Source organism: the organism of the source record quoted next, unplaced genomic scaffold (genome assembly GCF_019419815.1).
Source record: "Pyrus x bretschneideri cultivar Hongxiangsu unplaced genomic scaffold, Pyrus_bretschneideri_v1 Contig42, whole genome shotgun sequence".
NCBI classification, from domain to species: domain Eukaryota; kingdom Viridiplantae; phylum Streptophyta; class Magnoliopsida; order Rosales; family Rosaceae; genus Pyrus; species Pyrus x bretschneideri.
In genome coordinates, this window is record NW_025999746.1 from 3,941,871 (window position 1) to 3,960,818 (window position 18,948).

General features: G+C 37.9%; 3 protein-coding genes and 1 pseudogene across 4 annotated transcripts; 2 read left to right on the top strand and 2 right to left on the bottom strand.

Annotated features, from left to right (window-relative positions):
• Nucleotides 1-2,622: 2,622 nt before the first annotated feature.
• LOC103962628 (protein MHF1 homolog) lies at nucleotides 2,623-4,328 on the bottom strand. 2 transcript variants are annotated; one of them, XM_048566537.1, is made up of 3 exons: nucleotides 4,059-4,328; nucleotides 3,173-3,256; nucleotides 2,623-2,978 (listed from the first exon to the last, which is right to left on the bottom strand). In XM_048566537.1, the coding sequence occupies exons 1-3, from the start codon at nucleotides 4,114-4,116 to the stop codon at nucleotides 2,830-2,832; spliced, it is 291 nt and encodes a 96-aa protein (XP_048422494.1). In that variant the 5' UTR covers nucleotides 4,117-4,328; the 3' UTR covers nucleotides 2,623-2,829. The 2 variants fall into 2 exon arrangements, with proteins under 2 accessions (XP_048422494.1, XP_048422495.1); XM_048566538.1 differs by having other exon boundaries at nucleotides 3,173-3,253; nucleotides 4,059-4,323.
• A 6-nt stretch (nucleotides 4,329-4,334) lies between these two features.
• LOC103942133 (trihelix transcription factor ASR3-like) lies at nucleotides 4,335-7,166 on the top strand. Its single transcript, XM_009352344.3, has 2 exons — nucleotides 4,335-6,248; nucleotides 6,439-7,166. The coding sequence occupies exons 1-2, from the start codon at nucleotides 5,396-5,398 to the stop codon at nucleotides 6,723-6,725; spliced, it is 1,140 nt and encodes a 379-aa protein (XP_009350619.2). The 5' UTR covers nucleotides 4,335-5,395; the 3' UTR covers nucleotides 6,726-7,166.
• LOC103962627 lies at nucleotides 7,023-8,793 on the bottom strand (annotated as a pseudogene).
• A 4,773-nt stretch (nucleotides 8,794-13,566) lies between these two features.
• LOC103962625 (ADP-ribosylation factor GTPase-activating protein AGD3-like) lies at nucleotides 13,567-18,882 on the top strand. The gene is made up of 20 exons (XM_048566733.1): nucleotides 13,567-13,888; nucleotides 14,364-14,440; nucleotides 14,807-14,907; nucleotides 14,984-15,054; nucleotides 15,200-15,262; nucleotides 15,442-15,486; nucleotides 15,646-15,711; nucleotides 15,831-15,878; nucleotides 15,969-16,064; nucleotides 16,143-16,184; nucleotides 16,295-16,510; nucleotides 16,599-16,730; nucleotides 16,815-17,039; nucleotides 17,144-17,230; nucleotides 17,313-17,648; nucleotides 17,726-17,868; nucleotides 17,950-18,043; nucleotides 18,143-18,308; nucleotides 18,386-18,635; nucleotides 18,756-18,882. The coding sequence occupies exons 1-20, from the start codon at nucleotides 13,844-13,846 to the stop codon at nucleotides 18,868-18,870; spliced, it is 2,418 nt and encodes an 805-aa protein (XP_048422690.1). The 5' UTR covers nucleotides 13,567-13,843; the 3' UTR covers nucleotides 18,871-18,882.
• Nucleotides 18,883-18,948: the final 66 nt, after the last annotated feature.

Consider the following 18,948-nt stretch of genomic DNA (forward strand, 5'->3'; position numbering starts at 1 on the left):
TTTTTGTACCGTAAAATTAAAAAAAATTTAACGAAAAATTTTCAGTATTGTTATTTTAACGAAAAATTATATTTTTATATTAAAAATTAATCTGATATTATTCATTCTACATTTTATTTTATCTTTATCTTAAAATTTAAAAATTTTAAACTATTTTCATTAATTTTCTTTAAAATTAAATCCTTAAACCTAACAAAAAAAGTAACCCATTTTCATCACCCTTCTTCAACAACTACAAAAACTTTGCATCTTATAACATGAAACAACATTAGCATCACTATTGGAACGTTCTGGTTTAATAATATAAGTAATGTATACGTTTTTCTCCGTATTTTATTACATTATTAAATTGAAATATTACGTAACAGCTAACTTGTTTTATATAAATTGCACTCTAAAAGTTAAAATAAGTCTAAAATATAAACACAAGGTTAAAATCTTTCCCCTTTCGTACTATTCATTCAACTAACCAACTCTTATGATTTTGATCCAAGAGATTTACTTTTGCGTACAAGAAATGTAAATATAACGTTTCTTGCGGTAATTGTTCTTGTGAGTCGCAATCGTCACTTAGAACAAATATTGTAAATTTGTAATTAGATGGCGTACCCATCCTTTTGTAGGCAACAACCTTTCCTGGTAGTTAGCCTAAGTATGCCTAACTAGGCAATGTCCATGCCCGCAACAAAATTGAAAATCGGTTAAGTGGGGACATTTGCATATGATTAATACTCACATTAAATAAAATTCCCTTTATTTGGAAAAAAACAAGAAGATGAAGATAAAATTCTTTTTGAACCATCTCCAACCCTCAAAGATAAAAGCTTAAAAATTTAAGCCATCAATTTTAAGCCATAAGTCAGAAATTGTTTTTCTTCTCCAACCCTTATGACTTAATATTTTAGCCCGTAATAATTAAATAATGATTTTAGCCTAATTTTTTGTTTTCAGTAACTATTTATTTTAAAGTAAAATTTATGTAGATTATCTTAAATTTATTTTTATGAACATTTTAATCTTAAAATATTTAAATTCTAATAAGTAATTAAAAATCATACAAATACATAAGTATTTATAAAGTTTTAAGTTAAAATTGATTTAAATAATTTTCTTAAATTATTTTAGACGTTAGATTTAATTTTGGGCCGTCAAATCTTTTTTTTTTTACTATTAAATTTGATCTCATTTTATCATCGCCTTTAGATTATAAGAAAAAAAAAGTTTGAAATTGGAAACGCTCCATTTCTAGTTGACACGAATAAACACTAATATTGGCTTAAATCCTAGGGAGAATCTAGCCCAGAGATATATTTTCTCCCCACGACTTATTTTAGCCCATGGTTAGAGATGGGGCGGGGTGTTTTGGGGGGGGGGGGTGTGGGTGTTGGGGTGTTAAAGCTTATATTTTAGTTGGTGCTGTTAAAGCTTATATTTTAAGCTTTATCCAATGGGTTGGAAATGATCTTAGTGGGTGGGATGATGTGTTTTCCATTAGGCCAGTGGAAAAGTACCCAAATTCAGATTGGGCTGTCCCACTATAAACCAAACTTGGGCCAAGTCTGGGTCATACCCAGGGTCAACTAATGACTCATTTGGGAGTGTTACTGTTTATGTAGAAATGATTTTACCAAATTAGGAGCAAAAGTGCTTTTATTAGAAATATGGTAAAAATAGAAAATTTGAAAGTCAAAGTGTTTCCTAAAAATTATTTGAAAGCGCCAGATATGTGCTTTTCGAGAAAGTCTCTCTATGACTTATAAGCACTTTTTAAGTTTTTCTCCCAATATAGCCCGAAATATTCTCACAGACACTTTTTGACATTCCATAATCAATCTCAAACAAGTCATTGATTACCATTTAAGGCGTTTTAATCTTTTATTAGAAATATGTTAAAAAGAATTTATTAAAAGTTCAAGTGTTTCTTGAAAATCACTTTAAAATACTTCCCAAAGAATCACCAACTATATGCTTCTCTAGAAAGTTTTGCTATGACATACACAATTCCAAGTTTTTTCTGTCAAATGCAGGGCTGGTTTGGTATTGCTGTGCTTTGAAAAAAAGCTGCTTCTGCTGTGCTGTGAGAATAAGCAGCTGTGAAATAAAGCAGCAGAGTGTTTGGTAAACTTTTTTGTAAAAGTGCTTTTGAAAAAAAAAAGTAGTATTCGAGTGTTTGGTAAACTTTTATGTAAAACAGATGTGAAAAAAAGCTGGTTTTTCAAAGCTAGGTTTTGCAGCTTCTTGTTTTTGGCTTTTTTTCATCCAAAACTGTGAAAAAAAACTGAAGCTGAGTGTTTACCAAACACAAAAACAGCTCCCAGCTTTTTTTGATAGCAGCTTTTTTCAGAATCACCTCAGTACCAAACCAGGTCGCAGTCTAAAACGCTTTTTGCCCTTTCCAGAAGCCAGTCTCAAACAAGCCCTCGACTATCATGTAAAGCGTTTTTAAAATTTGCTAAACACTCCATATTCCGTAAGCGATTTTCGTTCTCGCATAAATCACTCCAGAACGGGCCCTACATTGAACATGGATAATGTGATCGCAATCCTAACCCACCCATCGCAATTCGTCACCACAAAGTTGAACAATAGAGAGAGATACATTAAACAGCAATGCACACAAGATAATCTGAAATGGCTTTAGCTTTTCATACGTATTTACTCAGGATTCTTGAGAAATCACATGATGAAGAAGTTGGAGGCTACTAAAAGGTCAAACAAGTCGCAGCTTTTCCTACATAGACATCAAACTTTGGACAAGAAGGATTCATCTCTCTATCCGATTTTCGGGTGTGCATTAGTAAATCATGTTAAGGCAGAGACATACCAAAGCTAAGAATCTGGAATATGTACTACACTGGTAGTAGCTTGGTCTTCCCTCTTTGATGATTTCTTTCTCTTCCTCTCCGATTGTGGTTCTTTGGCTTTCAGATCGTTGCAGAAGGACCTCAACAAGGTGGCCAGATGTTCGTTTCTGTGTGCTGAAACCGTGTTTTCCATGAAGAATCGGTACATCCAGATTCCAGAGTCCAAAGAAGAAAGTTCAGACAAAAAAATATAGAAGACAGAACAGAATAACTAGGTTCATAAGAATTTGGGACACATTGTTATATCATTCAATCTCGGTGGGGGTGACATCAATGAGAAATCTAAGGCTTGAAGAATGAAGACTCACCAGAAAGTATGACATCTTCCACGTTTGCAGTTTTACGACCACCGTGTCGAGAAAATAACTCGAGGTCCTTTGCCAGCTGTTCTGCTTTGCAAAATTGCAAATCTTCCATTAGTAACCCATGATTGAAATTTAACATACAGGACACTGCAGCAATCTAAACTATCTTTCAGAAGAACTGTTAAGCTCAGGAAATTTATGGCATAAAAATTCTTAGGGTGAATTGTATGATGCATCAAAAGCAATGTCACAATTTTCAAACCATCACATAATATCTCTCACAATCTCTCCCACCAACAAATCTAATCAGAATTTTTTCGACAATTTTAAAATCATCACATTATCTCTCACCATCCTTCCTACCAACAAATCTAATCGGATTTCTTCGGTCCATTCAAACGAAATGCATTCCTTAAAGAAATTTCTCCTCCAATTAATCCTGTGAGAACTTTCTTCAAATCCCACTTTCAAATCAGACCTATCATTTATCAATCGAACTCCAAAAACCCAATTCAGAAACTAATATTCCTACCAGAAGAGGCAGTCCAGTTTGGAGTTTCAATCGCCTCCTACTGACGAATCTAACTGGAATTGCTTCGGTCCACGCAAACGACATTCATTTGCATCAAAGTTCATTTCTACACCCAGTAACCCAGTTCCTAATCAGACATTCCATTTTCCAATCAAAATTCAAAAACCCAATTCCGAAACTAAAATTTCTACCAAGCATTTCTGATTCGATTTTCAAACACACAAGCACAAGAATCTCACCACTCTGTTCCAGCCAGTTCTATCATCGATTAAACGAAACTGTAAGGTCATCGCAATTTTCCCAAAATTCTTAATTGCATAGCAGAAAGCAAAAAGATCAAAGCTAAGGACAAAATACCTGTATACTTGAAAGCCAAATCGGCAATGCAAGCCATCACGGGCCCCGAAATCACCATGGCGTTTCGCTTCGCTGCAGCGAATGGGGAATTTGGAGAAGTGAGAATCGGAAACGAAATCAGGGCCGTCCAAATTAATGAAATATTATGGAAATTTGGAGAGTGCGTGCGTGCGTTCACCTTCGGCTTATATGGATGGTGGAGAGTCTGAATCGATCTATGAGAAGCTCGCTCACTGATTCGTCTTCCTCCCTCTCCGTTTTTCACTCTTCTTGCTCTCTGGGAAATTCTAGGGTTCCGTTACTTTGTACCAATCGCGCGCGAAAACGAATCAAACGCAGCGTTTCTTAAATTGAAATGGGTTAAAGAAATTTTGCAGCACATATTTATTTCTCTTTTTATTCTTTTTATTTTCGAACAAACAATATCATCTATACTAATAATGTGTTAGCAAGAATGTAGTTCAAATTTATTTTTGATGTTATTAGTGAAAAGAAAATCACTAGACCATAGTACAAAACGACATTTTCCCATCTTTAGATTAAATATAAATTCCAACAACGTATGTCTTTTGCAGGGTAACGTCTACAAATTAAACTAATAATTTTAGGACAGCTGCTAATATTTTCATAATTAAGTTTATCCTTGTATTATGCCCATGTAATGATGGTCGAAAAAAGTGATATCATTTTTGCATCTTCCCTTTGTCTCCAAACCCAGATTTTTGCATATCACAAAATTAATAATATACCAAATAATTAATCACCAAAATCTTTGATTTACTTAACAATCGGAAATCATTTTCCTTACTCAAAAAGCAAATGAGGTACACATATAGTGACTGTAACAATGATACTAAACCACGTGCCGTAACATTAGTGGTGTGAGGATCCTCTCCGGATTCTCAAATCGTTGATGTTTATCGTACATCGTGCGAATAATTTTCGTAAGATATTATTAATATTTAATTTTAAATAAAAGTATTTAAAATAATTTCTGACACATAATATACAATAAACGGATACGATTTGAGGATCCCCATGATCCTCACAAAGAGGATCCGACAAGGATCTTCATTCACATTAGTGGACAACAAACTTCTACCCTCATTGTGTTTAACGTATAATTTTAATAAATATATACGTGTTACAAAATGATTGGATTGGTAATTCGAAGCAGCAGAGTTACGGTTACACTGAATAATTTCTCCGCTAAGAGCGCCTATACACGTGATGCACCTGTGACCTGTGTAAGGGGGATGTTGCAGACAATTAATTCGCCATTAGCCAGAAGATTAGGCTGTAAATTTTACTTAATTTGTAGGATTTAGTTCCAATATATGGCTGTAAATACTTATAGGAAGAAAAGCCATTGTCCAAAAAGCACAGTCCTCATCTTTTGTAACCAAAACTGTGTGATAAGAAAACCCTTTTGTCTCCTGATGGAATTGGAGTCTATGAAACATGAAGCTGCCAGTCCTAGACCTGACCAAGCTGACAAACAGCAAACGCCGGACGGGACTGGCAGCTTAGTCAGCGAAGACAAAACCAAAATCACGAGGCACCCTCGATGGACCCGACACGAGACCTTTGTCCTCATAGAAGGCAAGAGGGTCGTGGAGAATGTGGTCCAGAGGGGCCGGCGATCTACTTCAGCGTTGGGGACAGAAAATTTTGAACCCAAGTGGGATTTGGTCTCGTCTTACTGCAGGCAGCGCGGCGTGAGCAGATGGCCTGTTCAGTGCAGGAAAAGATGGAGCAATCTGCTTGTGGATTTTAAGAAAATCAGGAACTGGGAGGCACAGATAAAGCAGGAGGCCGAGTCGTTTTGGGTGATGAGGAATGATGTGCGGAGGGAGAGGAGGCTGCCTGGTTTCTTTGATCGGGAGGTTTACAACGTGTTGGTTGGAAGGGAAGTGACTGCAATGGAAGCCTGTCCCCTTGCATTGTTTATGCCGGGGCAAACAGATGCGAAGCATGGTGATGGGACAGAGGACGCAGCTGCAGAGGAAGAGGATGAGGAGGAGGGACCTGAGAAAGATTTAAATGGCGGTGGGGATGATATGGCAGAAGATAGATTAAGTTCAGATTTTGAGGAGTCTGGGCAAGACGAGACAGCCAAGAAATCAAAGAACGAAAACCTTATGCAAGACAGTCCAACAAAAACAGTCACAATTCCAATGCCTAATTCAGGTGATTTATTTTCTTTGCACTGAAATCGTATTTCATTACAATCGTGAATCGTGATCATATAAGCTTTCGGGTTTATGATTCTTCATCTAAATGCAAAGATCCATCTGAATAGCTATTCAAACATAATACATTGGAATTGAAGCAAACTTACAACCTGTATTTTGTGTATTTGTTGTGTTCTATCTTCCAGGTGCGATAAAGGAGAAACTAAGTCTAGGCTCAAAGACTTCTGGAGAAAATGTTTATCAGGAGAAATGGAAGCAGAGGCGGGTGTCAACAGATGAAAGCGAACACAGCAACATTGACCAGCTGATCAAAGTTCTGGAAAGGAACAGCAACATGCTGAATGCACAACTAGAAGCTCATAACATAAATTGCCATTTTGAGAGGGAACAAAGGAAGGAGCAAAACAACAGCATACTCGTTGCTCTCGGCAAGGTCACAGATGTTCTAGCAAGAATCGCCGACAAATTATGATCAACCTTTGTGGTAAAGCGAAAAACTTAGGAAGCTGCATACACATCTTTATCCTAGGCTCATTTTTACTTTCTTCTTGTACCAGTTATTGACATAAAGCTATCGAATTTATATCTTCTAATCTTAAATAGTTAATTAGAGACGACATCAGACTCCATAAGAGATACAAAGATCATTGTTAGCTTCGTAAACTTGATCGTTTCATCTGGTTACTGTTATAATTAGCAAATTTTTGCCATCTAGCTATGCAAATTGAAAGCAGGATACTAAAATTTCAGAATAGTTTCTTGGGATCGATGGCAATGAATTTAAATTTCATATGAAGAACACAAAATTGTCATCATACATATAAGATTGATACATGAACATCTAGTATAAAGAGAACAAAGCCATACATACACGAAGAGGATGAGATTCATGAGAACTTACAAGTAAACGAGCCTTACAACCAGTTAGAGCAAAAGGCAGAACTCAAATATGGCCTTTTCCTCCTTACTTATCAGGAACAGCCTCGACCAGCCTCGAAAAATAAAATTGTGTAGTGGTTAGTCCTCTCTTCCTTATCCTCCATCCAGCCTTCTTCAAAGCCCTCTCCACATCCGCCTCTGCGTGTAGGTACGCTCTTGTTGCCTTTGAAGTCCCCGGGAACAACTCTCCTATCCTCTTTAGCACATCATAATACAATGTCTTTGGTGCAAAACTTATAAGCAACCGATTCTCCGCCAATGAGGCAAGATGTGCAATCATCCTGTCAGCCTTGCTCTGCGGGTAATGAATCAAAACATCTAGACAGACCATCGTGTCGTACTTCCCATCCAAGCTCTCTAAATCCTTCACTTCGAATTTTGGCAGTACTGGTCCTGCCGAGAAGCCATTGCTTAACTGAAGCTGCTTTTTTGCCTGCATAAAAATCAAAAGTGTGAGATTAAACCACAGCCACGAGCAATTCACATTCAAGCAAAACAATCAACCAATACAACCCAGATTATAAAACTCCAACTCCAAAACCCACATCCAAAAAAGCAGGTTTTTCCAAATTTACTTATTTAAATCTCAAATTTCCAGCAAAACAATCACCAACACTGACCCAGATTCGCAAATTCCAATTCCACAAAAACCCACATTGCCAATCGGCTTCGTTCCACCGAATTCAACATTTCCCTCCAAAACCCATACCCAAAAAAGCAATCTTTTTTTTAAAAAATTAGTTAGAAATTCACATTCGAGCAAAACCATTACCAACCCAGGTTAGCAAGTTCCGATTCCACCAAAACCCACATTGCCAATTTCCCCAAGTCCATCAAACCAACACTTCCCTCCAAAACCCAAAACCAAAAAAAGCAGCTTTTTTCAAAATCACTAGTTCAAAACTCACCTGCTTCTCAGCCTCTGCAACCATGGCAGCTGAAATATCAGCAGCCGTGACAACCACCCCTTCCTTCGCCAACGGAATCGCCAACCAGTCCCACACCCGGCGTCGCACACAGAGACCCCCTGAAGTGGGCCCTCATCGGTCAACATCTTTATCACATTCTCAGCGGTCTTGGAGTGCCCGAGCCTGATGTCCCTCTGAACGCGGTTGACGTCATCCGTCTCTCTGTATATCTTCTTCCATCGCTCGAATCCAGACTTGTTGAAGTAGTCCTTCACCACCTCCTTGTCGCCACCGCCGACTTCTTCGGCCTGGAGGCGGCGACGCTTTTCCGGGTCGGATAAGGAAATCGCGGCGGCGAGGGCGGCCATCGATCCGCCGCCAATGGCGGCAATTGTGCGCTGTCGACTTCGGCAGGAGGCGGGAGGGCGAAGAGTGGCTTGACGACGGTGGTGGGGGAGTTTTAGGGTGGTAGGTTTTGTTGGCTTTGGGGAGAATATGGGCCTGGGATTTGGGTTGGGGAAGTGGAGTGGGGAGGATAGTGAAGCGGAGGATGCCATTTTTGGTCCTTTTTTGGGTGTTCTTCTCTCTCCGACAGGCGAGAGAGACTGTGGGAGTGCGACTGTGTGTCCGCTGGGCAGTTGATGAGCTTATCCTCGATAGGATAAGAGCTCATGCTACCTCGATTCCCGCAGGCCCCACTTTTTGTCAGGCTGTGGTTTCACAAATATTTGGGTGCGCCGGCCGTGCCACATCACCCTGTCCTTGCATTCACTCCATCAAAGTGAATTTGAGTCTTGAATTGGAAGCCCTGCAAGTTTTTAGGCATTGCTAGTTTTTTTTTTTTTTAGTACATCAATTTTTTTTTTTTTACATTATGGGAAGAAGGAATTCAGTTAAGCCACATAATGGACAATTTAATTTGATATCGAATTCTTCATTCACGAGATTCGAACTAAGACCTCTTACTTACAAGTGAAAAAGAATATCACCAGATCGTAGTACTGAATGATCACTTTGCTAGCATTAACTTATAACACAATGATCATGTGGTTCAGATAGCCTATAATATGAAAAGAATGAAAACCAAACTAATTCAAATAAAGTAATGCCTCAAGAAGAAAAAAAAAACACACCAAAAACCAAAGATTTAAAAAATGAAACTAGCCTTCATGCATGTGTTCACGCGCGACATTTTTTAAATCACAGCTTGTTACGCACGACTTACACATTCTAAATGTATTTATATGCGAAAATTAACAAAAGGAAAGTCAAATATTTCAAGTAAATGAATAATCTTACACTATGTTTGGATGAAGGAAATAAACTTGGAATTTGGATAAAAGTCAGAATTTATAAATTGACATGCACAAATTCTCTTGTTTGGATTTATAAACAAAGAAATTTAGAATTTCCGCATCAAAAATAAAAACTTGGAATTTGGGGCCTCCAATTCCCAAGTTTAAATTCCATGTAAATAGGTGTCATTTTCCAATTTCTATAATTGAGAGTTTAAAATTAACAAATTCCATTCTCAATTCCATTGTTCTTTTAGATTAATCAAACAAGAAATTTACAAATTCTATAAAATAAAATGCCTTCATTTCAATTCCCATCATTTTAAAATTCCTTAGTAATCTTAAATTTCTTCATCCAAACATAGTGTTAGATAATGTTAGAAGAAACCCCTCATAAACCAATTAAAACAACTGAGTTCACGTAATAAAATCGGTCTTTATATAATTTAAATTAAGAATAGAGAAAATAATATTTAATTAACAATTGATTGAATCACATTATTGCTAGCCCATTGTGAGGCTAAAGTCTAAACCCACCCCTCCCCCTTAATGTAGATAATATCATTTGTTAAAAAAATAAAAAAATCATTTGACAACTAATTTAATCACATTATTATCCACGTGCAAAAGACATTTTTTTATAACTAGCATTACACGCCTCTTAAGATGTTTTGAACATGTTTAAAAATAGAGAAAATTATATTTAATAAACAACTGCTTGAATCACATTATTGCTAGTCCATTGTGAGGCTAAACCCACCCCTCCCCTTTAGTGTAAATAATATCGTTTGTTAAAAAAAAAATCATTTGACAACTAATTTAATCACATTATTATCCGCGTGCGAATGCCTTTTTTTATAACCGGCATTATACGCCTCTTAAGATGTTTTGGACGCATTTAAAAATAGAGAAAATAATATTGAATGAATAACTGATTGAATCACATTATTGCTAGCCCATTGTGAGGCTAAGCCCACCACCCTCCTCCTCAATATATATAATATCGTTTGTTAAGAAAAAACAATCATTTGACAACTAATTTAATAACATTATTGCTAATCTATTATGAGGCTAAACCCACACCCTCTGTTCTTCTTCTTCGTTTCCCCTTTCTCTCTTCTTCTTCCCAGCCGCTCTCTCCCTCCCTCCCTATTTTATCCGGTGACTACACGCTTCCTTATACTTCTCTTTCTATTTTATTTATATACATAATAATAAACTGTGGCATGATTGTCTTCATGAATGCCATGTTCTGGGGATTGCGTCTGTGTTTGTTTTTTCAGATGGCACCTATGTTTCATTAAATATTGGAATCAGGACATCCCTATCTTCTACAAAACCATAAGGCCTAAAACACTAATTTTTCATGTATCATGATTACTTCTCTTGCCATTGCAGGAACTCTTACGTAAACACTAATATCACAAAGTGGTTTTCTTGTACTTAGATTGACCTTTAAATTTTCTGCAGTTACCAAATTACGTGTCTTTTGTCTTCTTCACCCCCTTGGAAATTTTTTTTGGCAATGTTGTCAAAGATTCACTGTATCTTGTTTATGGTTTCATGCTTATTAAATTTCTTCTGCTTAAACAAACAACCAAGGTTCTGGATGTCAAGGGATATTGTCTATTCAATAATTTATACGCATTCCGATTTTTCGCAGGTTTTTCTTTCTAGGTAAATCATATAGCTTGGCCGGTAAGAGGGTAGAAGCTTATGTGTTGTACTGCCATGCTCGCTCCCTTGCAGAGAATGCCCTACAGAAATTTCAATCTGTGAATAATGGTGACGAGGTTCGTATTACTGTAGGCCTTTTATTTTTGGCAATGTGTTTGCATAAACATTGAGTTAACAATGTGGACCCTTGTACTTTAAATTAATACCCTTTTGTCAGATGTATCTTGGGTATAGCCAAGCTACGTTAGGTATCTGTTTGGTCTGTCCGTTGGTTCCCCATGCAACTGGGGAGACAGATCTTTTGGAGTTGAAACTTTCAATTAGTTGACCTCTTATCATACCATATACCAGTTTTCATGCATGAGCACTAAGATGAATATAAGTTTGATTGGTTCTATCTTTATAGCAGGCGATGATCAAAGAGTTGAAGACATTGTGTGATGAGTGCAGATCCAACAGTTGCATAGAACATGCCACGGGGATCATGGAAGAGCTTCAGGCTCCTGAAAACCTTTCAAAAAAGATATCTAATATCAACTTAACTGGTGTTGACAAGAAGGTTCGACTTAGTCATTCCCTCTTTAACCATTTTTAGGCAGAATCTCCATGATTTTACACACACAAAATTCTGTTAATCATATATATCAGTGTTTATCTGGTTTGTGTATAAATGTGCCGGGCAAGATAGTGAGCGTCTTTTGCATACTCGATCAGGATCCTCTCCATTTGGGTCCAAAAGTGAAGAGGTCTACTTGATTCTGGACCAATTATGGCTGTCTGTGGCCCGTCTAGGCCTGCCCAGACATTGGACTTTCCAGATTAAGAACTGGCCTTTTCCTTGTGCACTTCTTAGGCTTTATGGATGCTCAAGCTGTTTTGTGTTTTCTAGGTTGTGAGAAACCGGGACTTCTAACCCGTCATACTTTGCTATAGTAACTATCTTTTGGATGAGTTTTTTTTTTGACAAATTTGTCTACAAGCCTCTCTGTGATTATGCTCATGTTCGGGCATGTAATTGTATGTGCCTAGCTAGGTCTAATATTCTGACATTTTTGTGATATGCTGATTTGGGTATTTTCCAGGTGGAGTTCCTCCTCGAGAAACTTGATGTCTATGAATCTGCAGTTGGCGATGCAAACGTGAAAAGTGCTCCACAGATTGAAGCTTTCCCTCCTCCCTTTCAATCAATTCCTCGAAACCCTATTGTGCTCGACATTGCCTACAATCATATTGACTTCCCGTCACTTCAACATTGGATGAAGAAAGACAAAAGCGGCGGCTTCCTTAAAAGGTTTTGGGGTTGAGTTCTCAGAGTTTTTCTACACGATAGGTTCATTACACACTCCGAAGAAGTGGAGGATTTCTGTTACTTGTACTTTGTCCTCGGCGGCCTTTGAGAAACAGTTTTTGAAATTAGCAAACAGGAATATGGACATGCAACTTTCTTTTTTGCTGTCAAATGATGAAAAATATAACAACGGAACTCGAAATTTTACAGTGAAAGCGCTGGTTGTTGTTCTGATGAGTTTTTGGTTTTAGATTATTTCGATCATTGAAGATGCATGCGACTGTGGCCTTCTCTGTGGGTCTGCCCGAACCCGCTGTGTTCGGGACGGGGAAATATCCATCTCTAGAGAAACTTGGTTACCAGATCTCACAGCATGACTACGTAATACTGGCAAGTGGCAACAAACACTCGTGTCACAGAGAGTGAGGTTCCTATTAATGTCATCAATTGCTGGAAAAAAAGTTGTAGGGGCTGATTGATCGGCTGCTCAAATCTCGAAACTATCTTGCAAGATTTATGTTGGAGAATTTCATAAACCCTATCCGCTATCAAATTTACTATTTTTTAATAATTTTCGGGAGGGGATTATAACTTATGACCTATTAAATATTGGAAAGCTAGAGTTGGTAATTATGAACTCTGCAAGAGGCTTATAACTTGAGTAGTTTGAGTGTTTATTCACGCACCTGACGTTTGGTGTTGAATTTTTATTCCTCCAATATTGTTTGTATAAATGCAAATTCTGACATTTAGGCGTGTTTGGTGGGTTAAATTAAATTGGGCATTAAGGATAAGATTGAATCGGCAAAGACTTGTAAGACAGGTGCAATACATGTATAATTATAGGTTAGATAATCTACTCTATTGTGAATTTATAACTCATCATGTCCGTCATCTCACATTTTGACATAACAAACAACGAATTGAACTTGAGTGTTTTTTTTTTTTTTTGAACAAATAATATTATCTACACTGAACTCAAATCCAATTTAACTGATCACAACTTATCATATCCAGCACCAAACGAGTCCTTACCGATAATCATAAAAACTTTTGTAGTGAGGAGTATGGTTGTAACTTGTAAGTGTCAATTGTATGGTGAACAAAAACAAGATTTGCGGAACCTAAAGCGTTGCGTTGTGGTGGGAACTGGTCCAAAATATCACACAACGAAATTGAGAGAGAGAGAGTATAAAAGGAAAAAAAGGCGGGGTGAGATTTAGTGACATGTAATTTAATTTTTAGTGACAGCCATGAAAAATCGCAGACACCTTCGTCCTCCACAAACTTGCTGCACTTTCGATCCCCCACCCCACCCCCTCTCCTTTCCAAGAAAAAAAAGGAAAACAAGAAGCTTTTTTCGTCGACCAAAAAAACAAGAGAAGCTTTTGCCAACCTCATTACCACCATAACTCTCTCTCTCTCTCTCTCTCTCTCTTCTCTGTGTGCAGAAATTCAAGGAGATCTCTGTATCCTTCCAAACATGCATTTCGCAAAGCTCGATGATTCGCCTATGTTCCGCCAACAGGTTTCTTCATTTTCTAAATTTTTAAATGCTTATATATATTGTCATTATCTTTGTATGCTAACATTATGCCATTGAAAGCTCAGATCAACTTGTTTGTTTTGGTAGGCTGATTTTTTCGTCATAGTTTACAAATTTCACATCTTTTTTTTTTTCTTCTGAATTTATGAATTGTCGTTAACAATGGTGTGACATTTTTGCTTCTATTAGAGTTTGCCAGTTTGGTTGATTTTCTTTTCAAATAAACGCATCGCATATAGTGAAACATTTTCGGCGTAATATAGATCGTTAAAGATAGCTAATTCAGCAGCCTTGATGCTGTCATTGTATTCGAACCCATGTCGTTAAAATTACTTGGGGTGAAGAAAGTTACTACTTTTCCCTGCATTTGTTGTTTATTCGATATTCGTTACTCTGCACAATCTGGACACTTGAAGTTTTGATGTTTGCTTATTGATGTATGCTATATTGGAAACAGATACAAGGGTTGGAAGAAAGTGCAGAGTCACTCAGGGGAAGATGTTATAAGTTTTACAAAGGATGTCGAAAGCATACGTACGATGAGAAGTCTCTCTATCTCCTTATGCCTTCTGTCTGAATAATGACAACATTTTCTCATTGAACAGCTTTCCTTGGCAGTTGTGTCGTTGTTGTGGCGTCGAAACATCAAATCTTTAAGCTTTTTAGCATCCGAGAATAAACAGATTACTCGACAAACACAGGAATGCACAGAGGAAAACTAAACCCTCTTCATATGAAGAATTAAACCAAAACTTCCCCACTCAATCTCCCCCGTTCAAGCCACGGAGTTTATTACTTCTTAAGAAAAATGGACGGAATTGTGGAGTTGTTTTTGTGGTTTTATAATCCTCAGCAGCTGTTATATGCGTCTTATAATTTTTATCCAATTTAATTTTTCAGAGAAGGGCTTGGAGAAGCGTATGATGGTGAAATCGCTTTTATAACAGCCCTCGAAACTTTTGGGGGAGGGCATAATGATCCTATTTTTTCAGATTTAGGAGGTATGTCTTTGTATGATTGTGTTCATCTCTGCCTAGTTTCTGTCAGTACTTATAAATTCCCCATTAATTTTCTCAGGCCATGTTATGACCAGATTCACAACTGCATTGAGAGAAATCGCGACGTACAAGGAAGTTTTTCGTTCACAGGTAGTAATCTGTTCCCGTGTCCTCAACAAAATCATAATCTGAACAATATTTGTCGATATGATCATATTTTTTCAACCTTAACCGTTTCTTCATCTCATGATGCTTATATATGATTTCTGTGTTGAAATCTTCATGTTGGTCTCAGTTAGAGCACATGCTAAATGATAAGCTGATGCACATTGTCCATGTTGACCTCCATGATGTCAAGGTACAATGTCCGGCGAAAGGTTAAGTAGGCTTGTTTACGTATGCACTATACTTACAGTAGTTGCTCCGGTTTACATGGCATTGGTTTCGATATTATGAACTGTGTTCTATTGTATTCCCTTTCATCCCTCTCATTGTCTAACAAATTCCTTTTTTCGCTAAAGTATCTTATTGGTGCAGGAAGCCCGAAAGCGTTTTGACAAGACTTCACTGGTATATGATCAGGTGATTTTCTGTTCTGACAATTTCATACATTCGCATTGGGCATCGAAGTTTGCAGAATACAATATTTTTCTTCAATCAAAATATGGTTTCTTGTGCAGCAAGCTTTTGTGTTTTTGTTAGACTTATAAGGGTAATGTGTATTCTGTGCACACTGCACAGGCACGTGAGAAGTTTCTGTCGCTGAGGAAGAGTACGAGGATGGATATAGCTGCTAGTATAGAGGAGGTATATCCAAAATGGTTCACCTCCAAATTCAAATACTATTCGGTCTGTTGTATAGGTTGAATTAAGATAGTTTTCCATGGGTGACCATTCAAATCTAACTTGGTAGAGAGACATTCCAGGAACTGCAGAATGCAAGATCCTCGTTTGAGCAAGCCCGCTTCAACCTGGTAAGATAAGTTTCACAACGACAATTTGGTTCAAATAAAATGCAATGCAGAAGAAGTTAGGCTTTCAACATAGTTTACTTATGTATCCAGGTTACCGTTCTATCTGATATCGAGGCCAAAAAGAGGTTTGAGTTTTCGGAAGCTGTTAGTGGCATGATGGATGCTCATCTCCGTTACTTCAAACACGTATATTACACCACCCTACTGATAATTTGTGTATCGCAACATCTACACTGCTTATGATATTGTCCATTCCATTTGCAGAGTTATGAGTTACTGCATGCAATGGAACCGTATATCCATCAGGTCTGTGATTATAAACAGCATCAAAGTTCTCTTCGGAAACTTTATGGTTTCACTGTCAAGTTAATATCTGTTATTGTTAACTGTAAGAGTTTTGCTGTTTTCTGGTATAGGTTTTGGCTTATGCACAACAGACAAGAGAAAGTTGCAAACAGGAACAGATATCTCTTAATGAAAGGATACTAGAGTACAGGAGGCAGATTGATCGGGAAAGTACGCAGTCCTTGAGCAGTATCCATGGTTCCCCCAGTGGAGATGGTCCACAGCCTCTCTCTCGGAAATCACATAAAGTGATCGAGGAAGTGATGCAATCTGCTGCAAAGGGGAAGGTACTTGCAGTTGCAGATATATTTCAGATTTCTTTTAGTTTTGGCACAGTTTGAAGTTGCATCCCTGTAGGTATGAATATGCTTTCAGGTACAAACCATTCGGCAAGGATATCTATCAAAACGTTCCTCCAACTTGAGAGGTGACTGGAAGCGAAGGTATTTCATCCTTGATAGTCGAGGGATGCTGTACTACTATCGCAAACCATTGACTCGGCCATCTGTAAGTCATTTGCCGGAGGATACGTTGTATAAACCTTGTTTTGTGTCTCCCACTGCTTACTTGATGTTAATCATACTCTTTCAGTATGGGAGTCAATCTTCTCCACAGAAGAATAATTACTCTGAAAATGGCTCCGGGATTTTGAGTCGATGGCTTTCATCTCACTACCATGGCGGTGTACATGATGAAAAATCTGTTGCACGCCACACCGTGAACTTGCTGACATCAACGATAAAGGTTGATGCAGACCAGACAGACTTAAGGTTCTGCTTCAGAATTATATCACCAATAAAAATCTACACTTTGCAGGTATTCGTTTCAAAAAGTTCTTGGGAGAGGTTAATGTTGGATTCTTACGAAATTTGACGCCTTAAACATATGGCAGTTGATTCTAAATTTTTTCGGCGATGCAGGCAGAGAATGCACTTGATCAAATGGATTGGATTGAGAAAATCACTGGAGTAATTGCTTCACTATTGAGTTTCCAGACATCTGAGAGGGTAATTGTTCAGAATCTGCATTCTTTAAAACATGAAACCTTTGAATCTACAGTTGTTGAAAAGGTTATCGATTGTTTGGCAGCGTCTCTCGACTAGCCCTACAGGAAGCGACGATCAATTCTCTGGAAACGAGGGTAGTTCATTAGAAAGCCCTCCTGATGATGAGCAGACAGCTATTCCGGAGCTCTCACCTAAGATCACAGCTCGTAATTATCTCCGAATGTCTAAAAGTTTGCAGCCGCACAAGTTCAAACCGAAAAGTGAGAAACTGATTGACTTACTGAGAAGAGTGTCTGGTAATGAAAAATGTGCAGATTGTGGTGCACCTGAACCAGATTGGGCATCTTTGAACCTTGGGATTCTTATTTGCATCGAATGTTCTGGTGTCCATCGTAATCTCGGTGTACATGTATCAAAGGCAAGTTGTCTAGTTTAAGATTTATTCTGTGAAATGGTTATGGATGTCTCCGTTTGTTTATTAACGCATTGATGCAGGTTCGGTCACTGACACTTGATGTGAAAGTATGGGAACCTTCTGTCTTAACCTTGTTTCAATCACTGGGAAATACTTTCGTAAACTCGATTTGGGAGGAGATGCTGTATACAAGTTCTTTGCAGGCTGATAACATGCCTATAGGGTAATTAAGTACTCCGTAAATCTATATGATTGGAACTGATGTTCTTGTTGTGCTAATAACTCGTTAGTTCGTGCGATGCAGTTTCTCCAGTGCTGATAGAAATGAGCCCTTTCTTATGATAAAGCCATGTTATGACGATCTTATTTCGACAAAAGAGAGGTATATTCATGCAAAGGTATTCTTCTAAATAGTCTGCTCACCCCTTTTTGTTTCAACTGTATAATTTCGATAGGATTTGTTGTTCCGAATCTCTGAGATTTCTCTCTACTTGCAGTATGCAGAAAAACTTTTTGTTCGTCGTACAAAAAACAATCAGAAGCTCCACGTAACGGGGCAACAGTTGTGCAAAAGCGTCCGAGCGAATGACAAGAAAGCAGTTTACCGCTATATTATTGGTTATGAAGCAGATGTTAATGCTAGATCAGTGCAAGCATTAGATGGTATGCTCTTATAATCTGAAAAATGAACTGCAATTGGTTGAACAGAAATTACCTGATACCGAATGGTCGCTTTGCAGATCATTCCGAAGACAAGCCTTCGTCGAGTAACTTAAATTCTGTCACTAGAAGTGAAATTCAGCCCGCAAAAGACAGCGCTGAGGACTGTTCCCTGCTTCACCTAGCTTGCCAAAGTGCCGATATTGGCATGGTAGAGCTACTTTTACAGTATGGTGCGCACGTAAACGCTACTGATTTAAAAGGTCAAACACCGCTGCATTATTGCGTTATCAGAGGGAACATTGCTATTGCAAAGTTGCTTCTTGCGAGGTAAGCCTTTGTGCATTTGGGACTCATTTGGGGTTGCTTCTGTGTGAAGTTCTTCTGCGGAAAACTGCTTCTTCTACAAGTGCTTTTATTAAATGCTCGGATCGTTTAATTCAATTGCAGGGGAGCTGATCCTCGAGCCACTGACAGAGAAGGTAAAACACCAAGTGAGCTTGTATCAGAATCCGCCTCGAAAGACAATGGGATGCTGGCTCTTTTAACAAACTCCGGCAGATGATGTTCTAAAACCGAAATTTTTCGCATACTTAACACGAGAACTGATCGAAAATGTGAGACCGTTTTACCTCTTCGAAAT